Source organism: Sciurus carolinensis, chromosome 5, assembly GCF_902686445.1.
Source record: "Sciurus carolinensis chromosome 5, mSciCar1.2, whole genome shotgun sequence".
NCBI classification, from domain to species: Eukaryota; Metazoa; Chordata; class Mammalia; order Rodentia; family Sciuridae; genus Sciurus; species Sciurus carolinensis.
The window spans coordinates 85,725,026-85,737,909 of record NC_062217.1 but is presented as its reverse complement, the minus strand read 5'-3'; the positions used below and the strand labels follow the sequence as shown (position 1 = coordinate 85,737,909).

General features: G+C 36.3%; 1 protein-coding gene across 3 annotated transcripts in view; it reads left to right on the top strand.

The window, feature by feature from the left end:
* Positions 1 to 2,271, top strand: part of Ift88 (intraflagellar transport 88) — a 157,310-nt gene extending 155,039 nt beyond the window's left edge. For 2 of the 3 annotated variants that reach the window (XM_047552613.1, XM_047552612.1), the window contains 2 exons: positions 1,655 to 1,765; positions 2,004 to 2,271. In XM_047552613.1, coding sequence (XP_047408569.1) covers positions 1,655 to 1,765; positions 2,004 to 2,125 — 233 coding nt within the window. In that variant the 3' untranslated portion in view covers positions 2,126 to 2,271. The remainder of the gene's footprint in view (positions 1 to 1,654; positions 1,766 to 2,003) is intronic. The other variant, XM_047552615.1, reaches the window with a different exon arrangement.
* The last annotated feature ends 10,613 nt before the right edge of the window (positions 2,272 to 12,884 follow it).

Sequence of the window (12,884 nt, the reverse complement as noted above, 5' to 3'; positions counted from 1 at the left end):
TCTGTCTTCATTACTGTAGGCTCTCTGGCACTTCAACAAACCACTAGTCTCTTTTGTTCTCTGGAGCCCCAAACGGCATGGTATGCTGGTTTCTTGTATGAACTGAGTCAGATGAAATAGACACCAACTTATAGGAACTCCCCCAAATCCAGAACATGCCACACTCTTTTTTTCCATCACAACGGAAAAGCCATAAGCCATATCCTTTCTTCTGATTGCAGTGAGCTGTGCTAGCATCTGTCTGGTAGGAGAAGTACTCTAGTACTGCAACAAGTCCCTGACCTAGCCTTTGTTCTTAGTAGCCTCAAGCATCTAAAATATGCCAGTTCTCCATCAGTGCTCTGAGTTAGGTGAAACAGAAGTTGGTACCTGAGGCAGCTTCCAAAAGAATGAGAATGTTAGACATACTTTCCACTCTTCCCTTTCCCTTCAAAGGCAGAAACTGTGTCTTGGCCTTTTTCTCCTTATCTCCAGCTATGCTGCTTTGGGTGAGAGGCTGGCACAGTTTCAATGAAATAACTTTTCTTACCTGTTTCAGTGCAGCCATTATTGGCTTTGAGCTTGCTTGGTGTACTCTGGCTTCCTAAGTAGTTTCTGGAGTTCTCATAAAGGCTTTTGGACCATATATTGTTAATTGGTGTCTCTATGGGGAATTAAATCTGGGGCTCTCTCCTCTGCTATTCTCCTGGCTAAATTTCCTTCTGTGAGTATGTTAGGTATTGAATCCAAGGTCTAAGACACACATGCTAAGCACATACTTTGCCACTGATCTGACCCCACTCCCAGCCCTCAACTACAAAATTTTAAGTCTTTTCATGTATGATATCAGACTACTTTAAGAAAGCTTCTTCATTTATTTCACTTTCTAACCTGGTTTTGTTGTTGTTGTTGTTTTACATTTTAATAGGCAAAATGTATTTAGAATCTTATATTTTAGAATTATTTGAGTGTTTAAATTATGTAGTGGTTGATACATATAAAAAGAATAGAGGTAACATCAAGTACTACTAATATTCCTACTAATGTTAGTATTCAGCCCTCTCTGAAATCTTCAGTGATATGGATTATATCCTATAGTTGCAACTATAACTCTTTTCAGGTTTTTCCTTGTATTTAAGCCCTGTACATGAACCTTCTGTAAATGTTTGAAGAAGGTGATTGTGTGGTCTAGGTTCTCTGCCATCTGGGTTCAACTTATCAACCTGTAATGATGTTTTTCATATGCTATAGTTTCAGGGCCTCTCACCAGCTTTGATATGAGGTGGATGATACAGCTCATACACTGATCTTTTTTTTTTTATTCACACACTGATCTTGTACCTTCCTATTTGTTCTTTATTCAGATGCTATTTCTATAGAAAGTTAGGTGTAACTTTTAGGTAATCTCAATTTCTCACAACAACTTCTGTGAAATTGAAACCTATAACTAAGCACACTTTGAAAGACTATATATAAAGACTACTGTTAAGTGATGTTTTATATATTATAGATTTCCCACAAGAAATTCTTTTAAACAAGAATTATATTCCTAAGAAGTTGACTTCCAGATGAGTAAAATCTGTCTCTTGGCAAATAAATATGCTTTAAGATGCGTAAGTGGTGTTATGTTTTCTCAGCCTACTAAACAAATGCATTTTTATTTTTGTATTTTCAGATAGTGCCCAGAACAGTAGTGCCAGTAGTAAAGGTGAACGACTAAGTGCCAAACTCAGAGCTTTACCTGGGACAAATGAACCTTATGAAAGTAGCAGTAACAAAGAAATAGGCAAGTGTTGGTACTCCCCATCCAGTTCCTACAGGCATAGCAGGTCTTAAGAAGACTGGTGAGATGGCAAATGTGTAATTGGGATTACTACAAATTTTTACATATAGACAAAACTTAAAATGACTTGGGAGAGCATTTCTGTTCACTCTGAGTTGTTCAGTTTTGATTATAAGATGAAATGGGTTAATACTTCTTTTTTCTATATTACGCTAATGGTGCAATCTGTTTCAAAACCTAGATGCTTCCTATGTGGATCCACTTGGCCCTCAAATAGAAAGACCAAAAACTGCAGTCAAAAAAAGAATCGATGAGGATGATTTTGCTGATGAAGAGTTAGGAGATGATTTGCTTCCAGAATAATATTCCTTTTAATATGTTATTTACTAAAGGAAATTTCCTTTAAAGATAATACTCATTTAAACTTTGGATTAATATCTTAATATTGTACATTGTTAAAACTAAGTATATGCTGTCCTATATGAATATGGACTTACAGAATAAACTAATAAAACTAATACTTTGGGTCCGTGACTTCCTTTCCTTTTGGATAACATTGACCATAGTAAGAATATTTTGTGGAATAACTTAGCATCTACACACACACACGTAAGTTCATGTATGTATTCACAGAAATACACTTGTAATACTGCAGCACATGCTAATATTTTCTGTAATTTCATTAAAACAAATAAAATACTACAAGTGAAATCACTATATTGATTTCATGGTTATAGCTTAAAAACTGTGCTAGACCATATGAATGATCTTTATTCAAGCTAAATTGCTTGGAATTTAGACACTAAAGCCTTTGGAAGTAATAAGGTTCATAACTATTAAAACAATGTGTTTTGAAAACAATATAAATTATAATGAGAGAAAATACCAAACCATAACCCTGTTTCTCTTTTCTATAGTTTATTTCTATGTTTAGCACACTGGTGTGTACCAAAAACATGGAGCAATTAGTGTGACTCAGAGCACAAGGCAGAGGGCAGGATTACTTCTGTTTTCTGTTAGCATTGCTTTTGACTGGTCTAGACTGTCAAGAGGAATTAAAAGAATGGGGCAGTCAGAAGAAGAGGCTCATCTTTAACACTACACCAGAGAGAATGGGCCCCTCCATCTTATTTTTTGTTTGTTTGTTTTGAGATGGATTCTTATTATGGTGCCCTGGTTGGTCTCAAATTCCTAGGCCCAAAGAATCCTCCACTATCAGCCTCCCAAACAGCTGAGACTACAGGCATGTGCCATGATGCCCAGCCCCTTCATCTTATTTAACATACCTCTACAATGTGCATACTACTGTTAGGTACAGCAGGAGGAAAACCAAAATTAAACCACAAGACTCCCATGGATTACTGATTCCCTCCAAATCTATTCCTGTCTCAGTCAAGGGCAACACTACTCAATTCCTCAGCAACAAATTTTGATATCTCCTTTCTTCCCTTTCCACACAATCAATTAGTAAAAGTCTTCCCAACTTTACCTCTGGTTATGCACTGAATCCCAAGGTAGGTTATGATCTAATGGAAGAGACATTCAACTAACACATTAAACATCTAGTATGTGCAGAAAATCAAGATTCTAGGGATATAGTAGTGAATAAAAACAAGATCTGCCTCCAAGGAGCTTAAATTCTGATAGGAAGGGCAGGCTGTATTTTTAAAAGAACTTTAGATTTATTAAGTATAGTCAAAAATTAAATGGAGAAATGCAATAGGGAATGATTGTGATAAAGGAACAGCTCTAAGAGGCAGCATCTGTGTTAATGCTATAATGATGAGAAAAAAGCAGTGGTCTAGGTAGAAGGAACAGCAAGCACCAACACCTTGAAAAGAGAAAGATCTATATATGTTAGAGTGGTATTAGGTTCGAATGATATTGAGTTAGAGGGTATGGATTCCATCAGTGTGGGCAGTGGAGTATATGTGCAGGAAAGTGAGCAGAGATGAGATCCAAAAGGTAGACAGGCCAGGCCATGTAGGCCCTTGTATAGACAGTTTGGATCTTATTCTAGTTATAATAGAGAAGACCTTAGAAGGTTTAATGCAAGAGAAATAAATGATATGCTTTCATTCGACCTCTAGAAGCCAGTGGTCACACTGGTTACTATGAAAAAGAATTGGGATGGGTAGATGGAGTGGAAAGAATTGAAACTACTAGCAGTAGTCTGGTTAAGAAATGAAAGTGACTGAGATCAGGTTTTTACAATGGCAATTGTGAGAACTGGTCAGATTCAGCATATATCCAAAGGTAGAACTTGGAGGACTTTTACTAATTGTGTGGAAAGAGAAGAAAGGATGATGTCAAAATCTGTTGCTGAGGAATTGAGTGTTGCCCTTGACTAAGATAAGAGTAGATTTGGAGGGAATCAGAGTCATGTAAAAATATCTCTTAAACATCTAATTGGAGATACAAAGAATGTAGTTAGGTTTATGAATCTGGTGATCAGAGAGAGAAGGGTAAGATAGATTTGGGATCTATCAGTGTGAAGACAGTACCTAATACCATAGAACTGAATGAGGTTACTTAGTTCTAAGAGGGAGGAAAAAGAAGTGAAGAACTCTAAACAGCCCCTGAGTACAACATGTGGAAGTTTGGGAGAAAAAAGATGGCCCAGCCAAAGAGACTGAGAATAGCACAAGTAATGTAGGAAGTTTCAAAATTGAGTGGAACTTCCAGGTCTAATGAGGCCAATGCTCCTCTGTAATGAATAAGGTTAAAAAAAAATCATTGCATGGCTGGGATTGTGGCTCAGTGATAGAGTGCTTACCAGTGATAGAGAGCCTATAGTGAGGCTCTGGGTTTGATTCTCAGCACCACATATAAATAAATAAATAAATAAATAAATAAATAAATAAATAAATAAATAAATATCCATCAACAACTAAAAGTTTTTTTTTTAAATCATTGCAAAAAATTATATGTTCAGAGTCACTGGAGAGGTGTAGAAGCAATAAGACTAAAATTGCAAAGAGGAAAACCATTCTAAATGATAATTTCAACTGTTTTCATCTCTGAGCTGTCTCACAATTCTGGGCATGGCTGAGACTTGGACTTGACACAGGGAAAAGGGCTATTCTAGGGGAAAAAGAATCAAGCAGACCCTATGGTGGTCATGTGGGATGGACATAACACATTGGAAACTTAGAGAAGCCCCAAATTTATGGCTGGTTTGCATAACCAGCAAATGCCCCCATGGTGCTCCAGCTGGGGTGATGCTGAAAGCCAGGGTATTGGGGTAGAGGATATAAAAGATTTGATTATACCCAACAGCCTTACAGTCCTTAAGGGACAAAGTTCTGCTAGAGGGAAGGACTTTCCACAAACACACAAGTAGTCTATCCTCAAGACATCTGCTATTTTATGAATCTGTGTGGAGTAGGATATAAATTCAAGGCCTGCAGGAGCCAAGTTGACTCTTTCCATCTTTCACAACTGAAAAGAAAAATCTGCTGGACTCTTAGAAGCCTGGAAGGACAGACATGAACCAGGGGTGGACTGACCCTTATAAAATCTGCAACCTAGCTCAAACCCTGATTGGATGGAGATAATTAGTCCCCAGTTCTTTCTGCTTAGCAGTGAGAAATTTTTTCTCTGGTAACAATTATCATTTGTAATCCCTATGATTCTAGTAAATACCAGAGACTGATATGTAATAAAAAAATTACTAGATATATATGGAGGCAAGAATATATGACCAAAACTGAAAACACAAATAGAAGCAGACTTTTATATGATAGAGATAATTAATTTAACAAGGTCTTTAAAATAATGACTGGTGTGGTAAGTAAAATAGATAAAAGACAAAATGGATGAAAAGATGAAGAATTTGTTTATTAGAATTTGTGAAAGTCAAATGTGCAACAGAACTGAAAAAAAGACTATCTAAAATAACTTATCTGGATGGATTGAACAACATACTAGTCTCAGTAGACGTCAGGATTAGTGAACACCTCAATAGAAATACAAATGGAAGTCTAGAGGGAAATGAGAATGGAAAAATAAAGCAAACAGTGAGAGATTTGAGACATGTTGAAGAATTTAAATAATTATTATAGAAATCCCAGAAGGAGAAGAAAGAGAATAGGGTAAAGACAAAAGAATTCTTTATGGTTAGGAATGTAGCTCAGTGATAAGAGTGTTTGACTAGCATGTATGAGGCCCTGAGTTCAACCCCATCATCACATGGTGGGGGGGACTTTAACCAGAATAAGAAGAACATATTACTTTCAGAGTAACATAAGACTTTTCAATAAAAACTATGGAACCAGAAGACAATAGAATTAGTAATATTTTGAAAGTGCTGGGGGAAGGAGGAACCTATTAACCTAGAATTCTATTCCAGTAAATATATCCTTTAAAATTTAAAGACTTTTCAGATAAACAAAATTTGAGAAAGTTAATCACAAGAAGACTAGCTCTAAAGGAAATACTAAAAATGGTTCTATAAGTTAAAGGAAAATAATCCTGGAAAGGAAGCACAAGTTTGTAGAAAGGATAAAAATCACCAGAAATATATAAGAAAATATAAAAGAATATTGACAATTTAAAATACCAATAATAATAATGCCTGTGGGTTTTTTTTTTAACATATATAGAAATAAAGCATGACAATACTAAAAAAAAGGGGAGGGGAGATTTGGTGTTAGACTATTGTAAGGTTCTTGTATCATTCAGACAGTGGTAGACTTGACTTATTACAATAAGTCAAGGATATATATTGAATTCTTGTTCCCCCCTCCATGGGAAAAGAAGAAGCATGTATAATTAAAAAAACTGATCATTTGCATACCTGAGGCAATTAACTTCTAAAGAAAAAAACCCTTTGCTTGGCTTATGGTTCTGTTACAGTCCAAGATTATGCAGCTTCATTGTTTTGGGTCTCTGACAAGGGTGACACATTTTGGCGAGAGCATGTGGCAGAGTAAACTGCTTAGCTTATTAGCTGAGAAGTGAAGTACAAGAGGAAGGGACCAGAGTCCCCTTCAAGGGCATGCTCCCAATCACCTAAAGGATCTTCCAATAGGCTTTACCTCCTAAATGTTCACAGCACAGTACCCAATAGTGCCACCCTGGGGACCAAACCTTTAACATATGGTCTTTTGGGGAACACTCATCCAAAACATTTGCATGGTTCAACCAAAAATCATAAAAAGAATGATACAGTTAGAAAATCACCATTTCGAAATTGCCACAATACTGATTCAGGCAAGAATCATCAATGGATACTAAAGGAAGTAGAAGACAGTTTTATGAGAATAGTACATTTACATAGACTGAAATCTTGTTCCACAAATTATTCTTATTAATTATAAGAAGGAAGGATTCTACCTTAACCAGTGACTAAAATCCAAACCATGTGCCTCCTACTGTGAAATACTGAGAGGACACAAAGTTTCCTAGTTAATAATTCTCCCAAAATCCAACCTGACTCATAATGATGAGTAAACATCCCAAATTGAGGAACATTCTACAAAACAACTGGCCTGAAGTAATGAAAAGTCTTCAAGGATATGAGAGACAGAAAATGTCTGAGGAACTGTTCCGGATTAGAGACTGACATGCCACCAAATGCAGTGCATGTTTCTAAATCAGATCCTGGGCTGGGCAGGAATTGTGTTTTAAAGGATGATAGAGACAAACAGTTAAATGTGAATAGATCTATATATCAGATAATAGTATTGTATCTACAGATCTTTCCAATTTTGATAATAGTGCTATGATTATATAGGTGAATGTTTTTGCTCTAGGAAACACATACTGAAGTACTTGGGGACACAATCCCGATATCTATAACCCAATGACTTTGTGCTCCAGAAAAAAAGTACAATGATAAAACAATCATGGAAAAATCTTAACAACTAGTGGATCTGAGTGAAAGGTATGTGGAGTTATCTTGTACTATTCTTACTACTTTTCCATAAGTCAGGAATTTTATTTTGAAAAAAAGTTTTGTTCCATATTTTTAATGGCACATTATAGTCGTATATAATGATGGGATTCATTGTTAGGTAGTCATACATGCACACGATATAAAAATATAATTTGGCCTATTTCATTCCCCAATGTCACGCTCTTCCCTCCTCTCCTCCTTTCCCCTGTTCTCTTTCCTCTAGTCATCTCCCTTTTATTTTCTTGACCATTACCCCCACCTTTAAAAGTTTTTTAAAAAGCTAATAAGAAGGGGCTGGAATTGTAGCTCAGTGGCAGAGCACTTGCCTAGCATGAGTGAGGCACTGGGTTCGATTCTTGGCACCATATAAATAAATAAATAAAAGGTCAATTGATATTGTTGAAATGGTCATACTACCAAAAGTGCTATACAGATTCAGTGCAATTCCAACTAAAATCCCAGTGACATACTTATAGAAACAGAGAAAGCAATCATGAAATTCATCTGGAAAAATAAGAGATCCAGAATAGTCAAAGCAATCCTTAGCAGAAAGAGTAAAGCAGGAGGTATCAGAATACCAGAACTTAAACTTATGACAGAGCAATAGTAACAAAAATGGCATGGTATTGGCACCAAAATAGACATGTAGACCAATGATACAGAATAGAAGACACAGAGACAAAGCTACATAAATACAGTTTTCTAGACAAAGGTAACATACAATGGAGAAAAGATAGCCTCTTCAACAAATGGTGCTAGGAAAACTGGAAATCCATATGCAGCAAGATGAAACTAAATCCCTATTTCTCACCCTGCACAAAACTCAACTCAAAATGGATCAAGGACCTAAGAATTAGACAGAGACCCTGCACCAAATAGAAAAAAAAGTAAGCCCAAATCTTCTTCTTGTTGGCTTAGGTACCAGATTTCCTTAACAAGACTCCCGAAGTGTAAGAAATAAAGACAAGAGTCAATAAAAGGGTTGGATTCAAACTAAAAAGCTTTTTCTCAGCAAAGGAAACAAGCAATAACATGAAGAAAGAGCCTACAGAGTGGGAGAAAACCTTTACTAGAATTTATAAAGAACTCAAAAAACTTAACACCAAAAATACAAATAACCCAATCAATAAATGGACTAAGAAACTGAGCAGATGCTTCACAGAAGATATATAAATGATCAACAAACATGAAAAAATGTTCATCATCTCTTGCAATTAGAGAAATACAAATCAAAACTGCTCTAAGATTTCATCACACTCCAATGAGAATGGCTATTATCAAGAATACAAACAACAACAGATGTTGGTGAGGATGTAGAGAAAAAGGCACACTCATCCATTCTAGAGGGACTGCAAATTGGTGCACTCTGGAAAGTAATATGGAGATTTCCTTGGAAAACTTGGAATGGACCCACCATTTGACCCAGCTATCCCACTCCTCATTGCATACCCAAAGGACTTAAAATCAGCATACTACAGTGACACAACCACATCAATGTTTATAGCAGCTCAATTCATAATAGCTAGATTGTGGAACCAACCTAGATGCCTTCAATAGATGAATGGATAAGAAACTGGTATATATACACAATGGAATATTATTCAACCATATAGAATAATAATATGGCATTTCCAGGTAAATGGATGGAGTTGGAGAATATCATGCTAAGTGAAATAAGCCAATCCCAAAAAACTAAAGGCCAAATGTTTTCTCTGATAAGTGGATGCTGAATCATTATGGTGGGGGCTAGGGGGTAAAAGAAGAATGGAGGAATTTTGGATTGTGTAGAGGGAAATGAGGGGAGGGGTGGGGGCAGGGGGAAGGAAAGATGGTGGAATGAGACAAACATCATCACCCTATATACATGTTTGATTAGACGAGTGGTGTGAATCTACATTGTGTACAAGCAGAGAAATGAAAAATTATATTCCATTTGTGTACAATGAATCAAAATGCATTCTGCTATCATGTATAACTAAATAGAACAAACAAAAAAAGGTCAGTTGACGACTAAAAAATTTTAAAAAGCTAATGAGGGATAAAATATGATTTAAAAATACTTGATTAATCCAGAGAACAGATAAAGAAGAAATAAAGGAACAAAACCAGATGGACAAAGAGAAAACGAGTAGCAAGGTGGTCGGATGGTCGGACTTAAATCCAATTATATTAGTAGTTATATCAGTCAATTTATTGTATCAATTTATTTTTAATTAGTAAAATATCTGAGGCAGGCTTACCTTTAAAGAGGTTTATTTTAAAGAGTTTTGGAAATCCAAGGATAAATCACCAGTACTGCTCTGCTTGGTGAGGACCCCACGGTGGATGTCGTCATGATAACTAGGGCAACAGTGGGAAGAGTAGATCGCATCACCAGGAGAATGCCAGAGTGGCTGGGGTTCCATGACCTCTTTCTTCCAAGGGCTCATGGTCTGCTGACCTGAAGTCCTCCCACTAGGCCCCACCTCGGTTTCCACAACATCAACATCACATTGAAGGCCAAGATTCCAACACATGAGCCTTAGCGTGTGGCTGTAAGAGGGTGGAATACTCAAACATCCAAACCATAGCACCAATTATAAAATAGTAAATCCAGTTATCTTTGTAATTACATAAATAGTAAATGCTAATTACATTAATAATTAGTAAATATGGCAAATGTAAGTAGAATAAATATTCCAATTAAATGACAAAGAAGATTATCAAACTAAAAATAAGACCCAACTATATTACTTATAAGAGACACATTTTTAAATATAAGATATAGATAGGTTGGAAAAGAAAGAGTGGAAAAAGATATATGACACGAACATTAATCAAGAGGAATGAAGGAATGGTCAATGATATCAAAAGGCACCCAAAAAACTAATAAGATAAAGATACTTAACTTTGTCCCTTATTATTATTGTGACTTGGTTGAATGTCACTGCAATAAAATATTGGAGTTAAATGCCCAATTGGAGTGGGTAAAGAGAATGGGAAATGAAGTTTTGGAAGAGAATAAAGACGGTTTAATGTAAAGGGAAACAGAAATTGGACGGTAGCTAGAGTAAGACTGGGGTCAAGAATGGACTCATCAAATGTATCACAAAAGAAGGCAGGATGTGTGAGCTTGAATACAAGTAGGTTAGTGTATACGGTGATGGGGGAAATGCAATAGTCCTATCTGTGTCGGTGGACTGTGTGAGAAGGGAACTCATTAAGCAGACATCTGGGGACAAGGAGAAGTAAACTAGTGATCTTGGGGAAAGGGAATATAGCTGGGAAAGGTAATAGGAAACCTACGTCGAATGCTGTGTTAGCTTTCTATTACTGCAGCAAATTCCTGAAGTAACAGACTTAAGGGAGGAAAGGTTCATCCTGGTCCATGGTTTCAGAGGTTTCAATCCATATTGCTGGGCCCCATTGATTTGGGTCTGTGGCAGCACAGTACATCACATGGTGAGTAGGTAGCAGAAGAGGCCTGCTCGCCTCATAGCAGCCCAGAATCAGGAAGAGAAGGAGAGAGACTGGCATCTCAAAATTCCCTTCAAGGACATGCCCCCAGGGCCCTAACTTCCTCTCACTAGACCCCCACCTCTTAAAGGTTCCACCACCTCCCAGTAATGCCACAGGCTGGCAACCAAGTCTTTTAACACATGGGCCTTTGGGAGACATTTACCCAAACCACAGCAAATTCTAATCTGACACGTGTAACCATAAATTGAACTCAATTGCAGAAATTTTTAAGAGTTGGATTATACCAGGCAAGTATAACAGAGGGAAAAAGGAGCAAGGGATTAAGCAAAATTGTGGCAACAGTGTTGAACAATGAAATCTACATAAGAAAATAAGGATTCAATTGTGGAATGATTACAGTGAGAGGGTTAGAAGAATGGATGAAATCAGAAGTGCAGGAGTTGGGAAGAAGAAGAGAAAGTGATTGAGTCAAGAATATAATATTTGAAATAAAATGTTAGGAAGAGTTGCAGCTATTGGTGATAATAACTTAGATGTGACCATATGATCTGATAGTTGGAGATGGGGGGAAGAATGACTGAAGGTAGTCACTTAGAAACCAGAATGATAAATCATCTGTGTGCAGATTAAAGGTACCAAAAATGGTGAACAGGAATAGTGGTAGACACAGGTGCTAAAATAACTAATCATTAAAGGGATGGCCAGTCAAATGACAGCAATGAGGAAAATATTGGCAGGAAAATCTGAAGACAGTCCTTTAAAGGCAGAAAAATTTGGGCAGATATATACACCAGTAACCTAAGAGGGTCAATATGGAAACAGCCAATCACACATTGGTTTTTGGAGTTACAGTGCCTAAAAATGATTTAAAAGACTTTCCCCAACAGCATGTCCATGCAAAGGAGTCTTGCAGCTGTGCTGGTTTTGAGTTGGCTGAGCAAACCGGGGGAGGAAAGAAAAGAACAAGAGAGGATGTAAAATCAAACTCATATGACTACACCAACAGAAACATCCTCAGTGGAGAACACAACAGATGCATTAGTTTCTAAGGGAAGATGATGAGCTTGGTTTTGAGTATTTTGTAGCCTTTCTTTTCATTTATATTATTAAATTTGGGTTAATTACTAAAATGCATTTTGCATCTTCACAAATATGTTGAAATTTCAGGGGAATTTGCTATAAAAAAAGAAACATTTGCAACTGTTTATAAGACTTTGCTTCACTGTTTAATCTCACAGATGAATTTTGTGTTCTACCAAATGGATGAGCATTTTCAGTATTTGTGATCTTTTACCAAATGAAAACTATTGGAAAAAACTATGTTCTTTCCTACTTCCAAGATAATCAGGAAAAAGTGAGAAGCTGTTATCAGAAAATGGAAGATACTTTGTCAAATACATAAAATATTCTGTCAATCACCATAATATAAAAGAATGTTGTAATAAGACATAGTGATTATTCCCATGAAACTCTTGTATGATAATCTCTTAAAGGACTCCCAGTTTTTTTGTTTCAAATAAAAAATAAGCAGTATTTGAGTATTAATGCTTTTATTCCCACTTTACCTGAAAAGAAAGAATATGAACAATTTATCTGCTAGTCAGAAAGTGTTTTATCACCCAAAATAAATGTTTACTCACCAACAGTTATAAATTGCTTAAACTGGAGATTTCAGAGGAATTTTTCACAGTAAATAAAGTGATTACTAAACTCTTCAGTTACAGAACATTCAAGGCATATGTTTTCTGCATAGCTTGTAGTTTA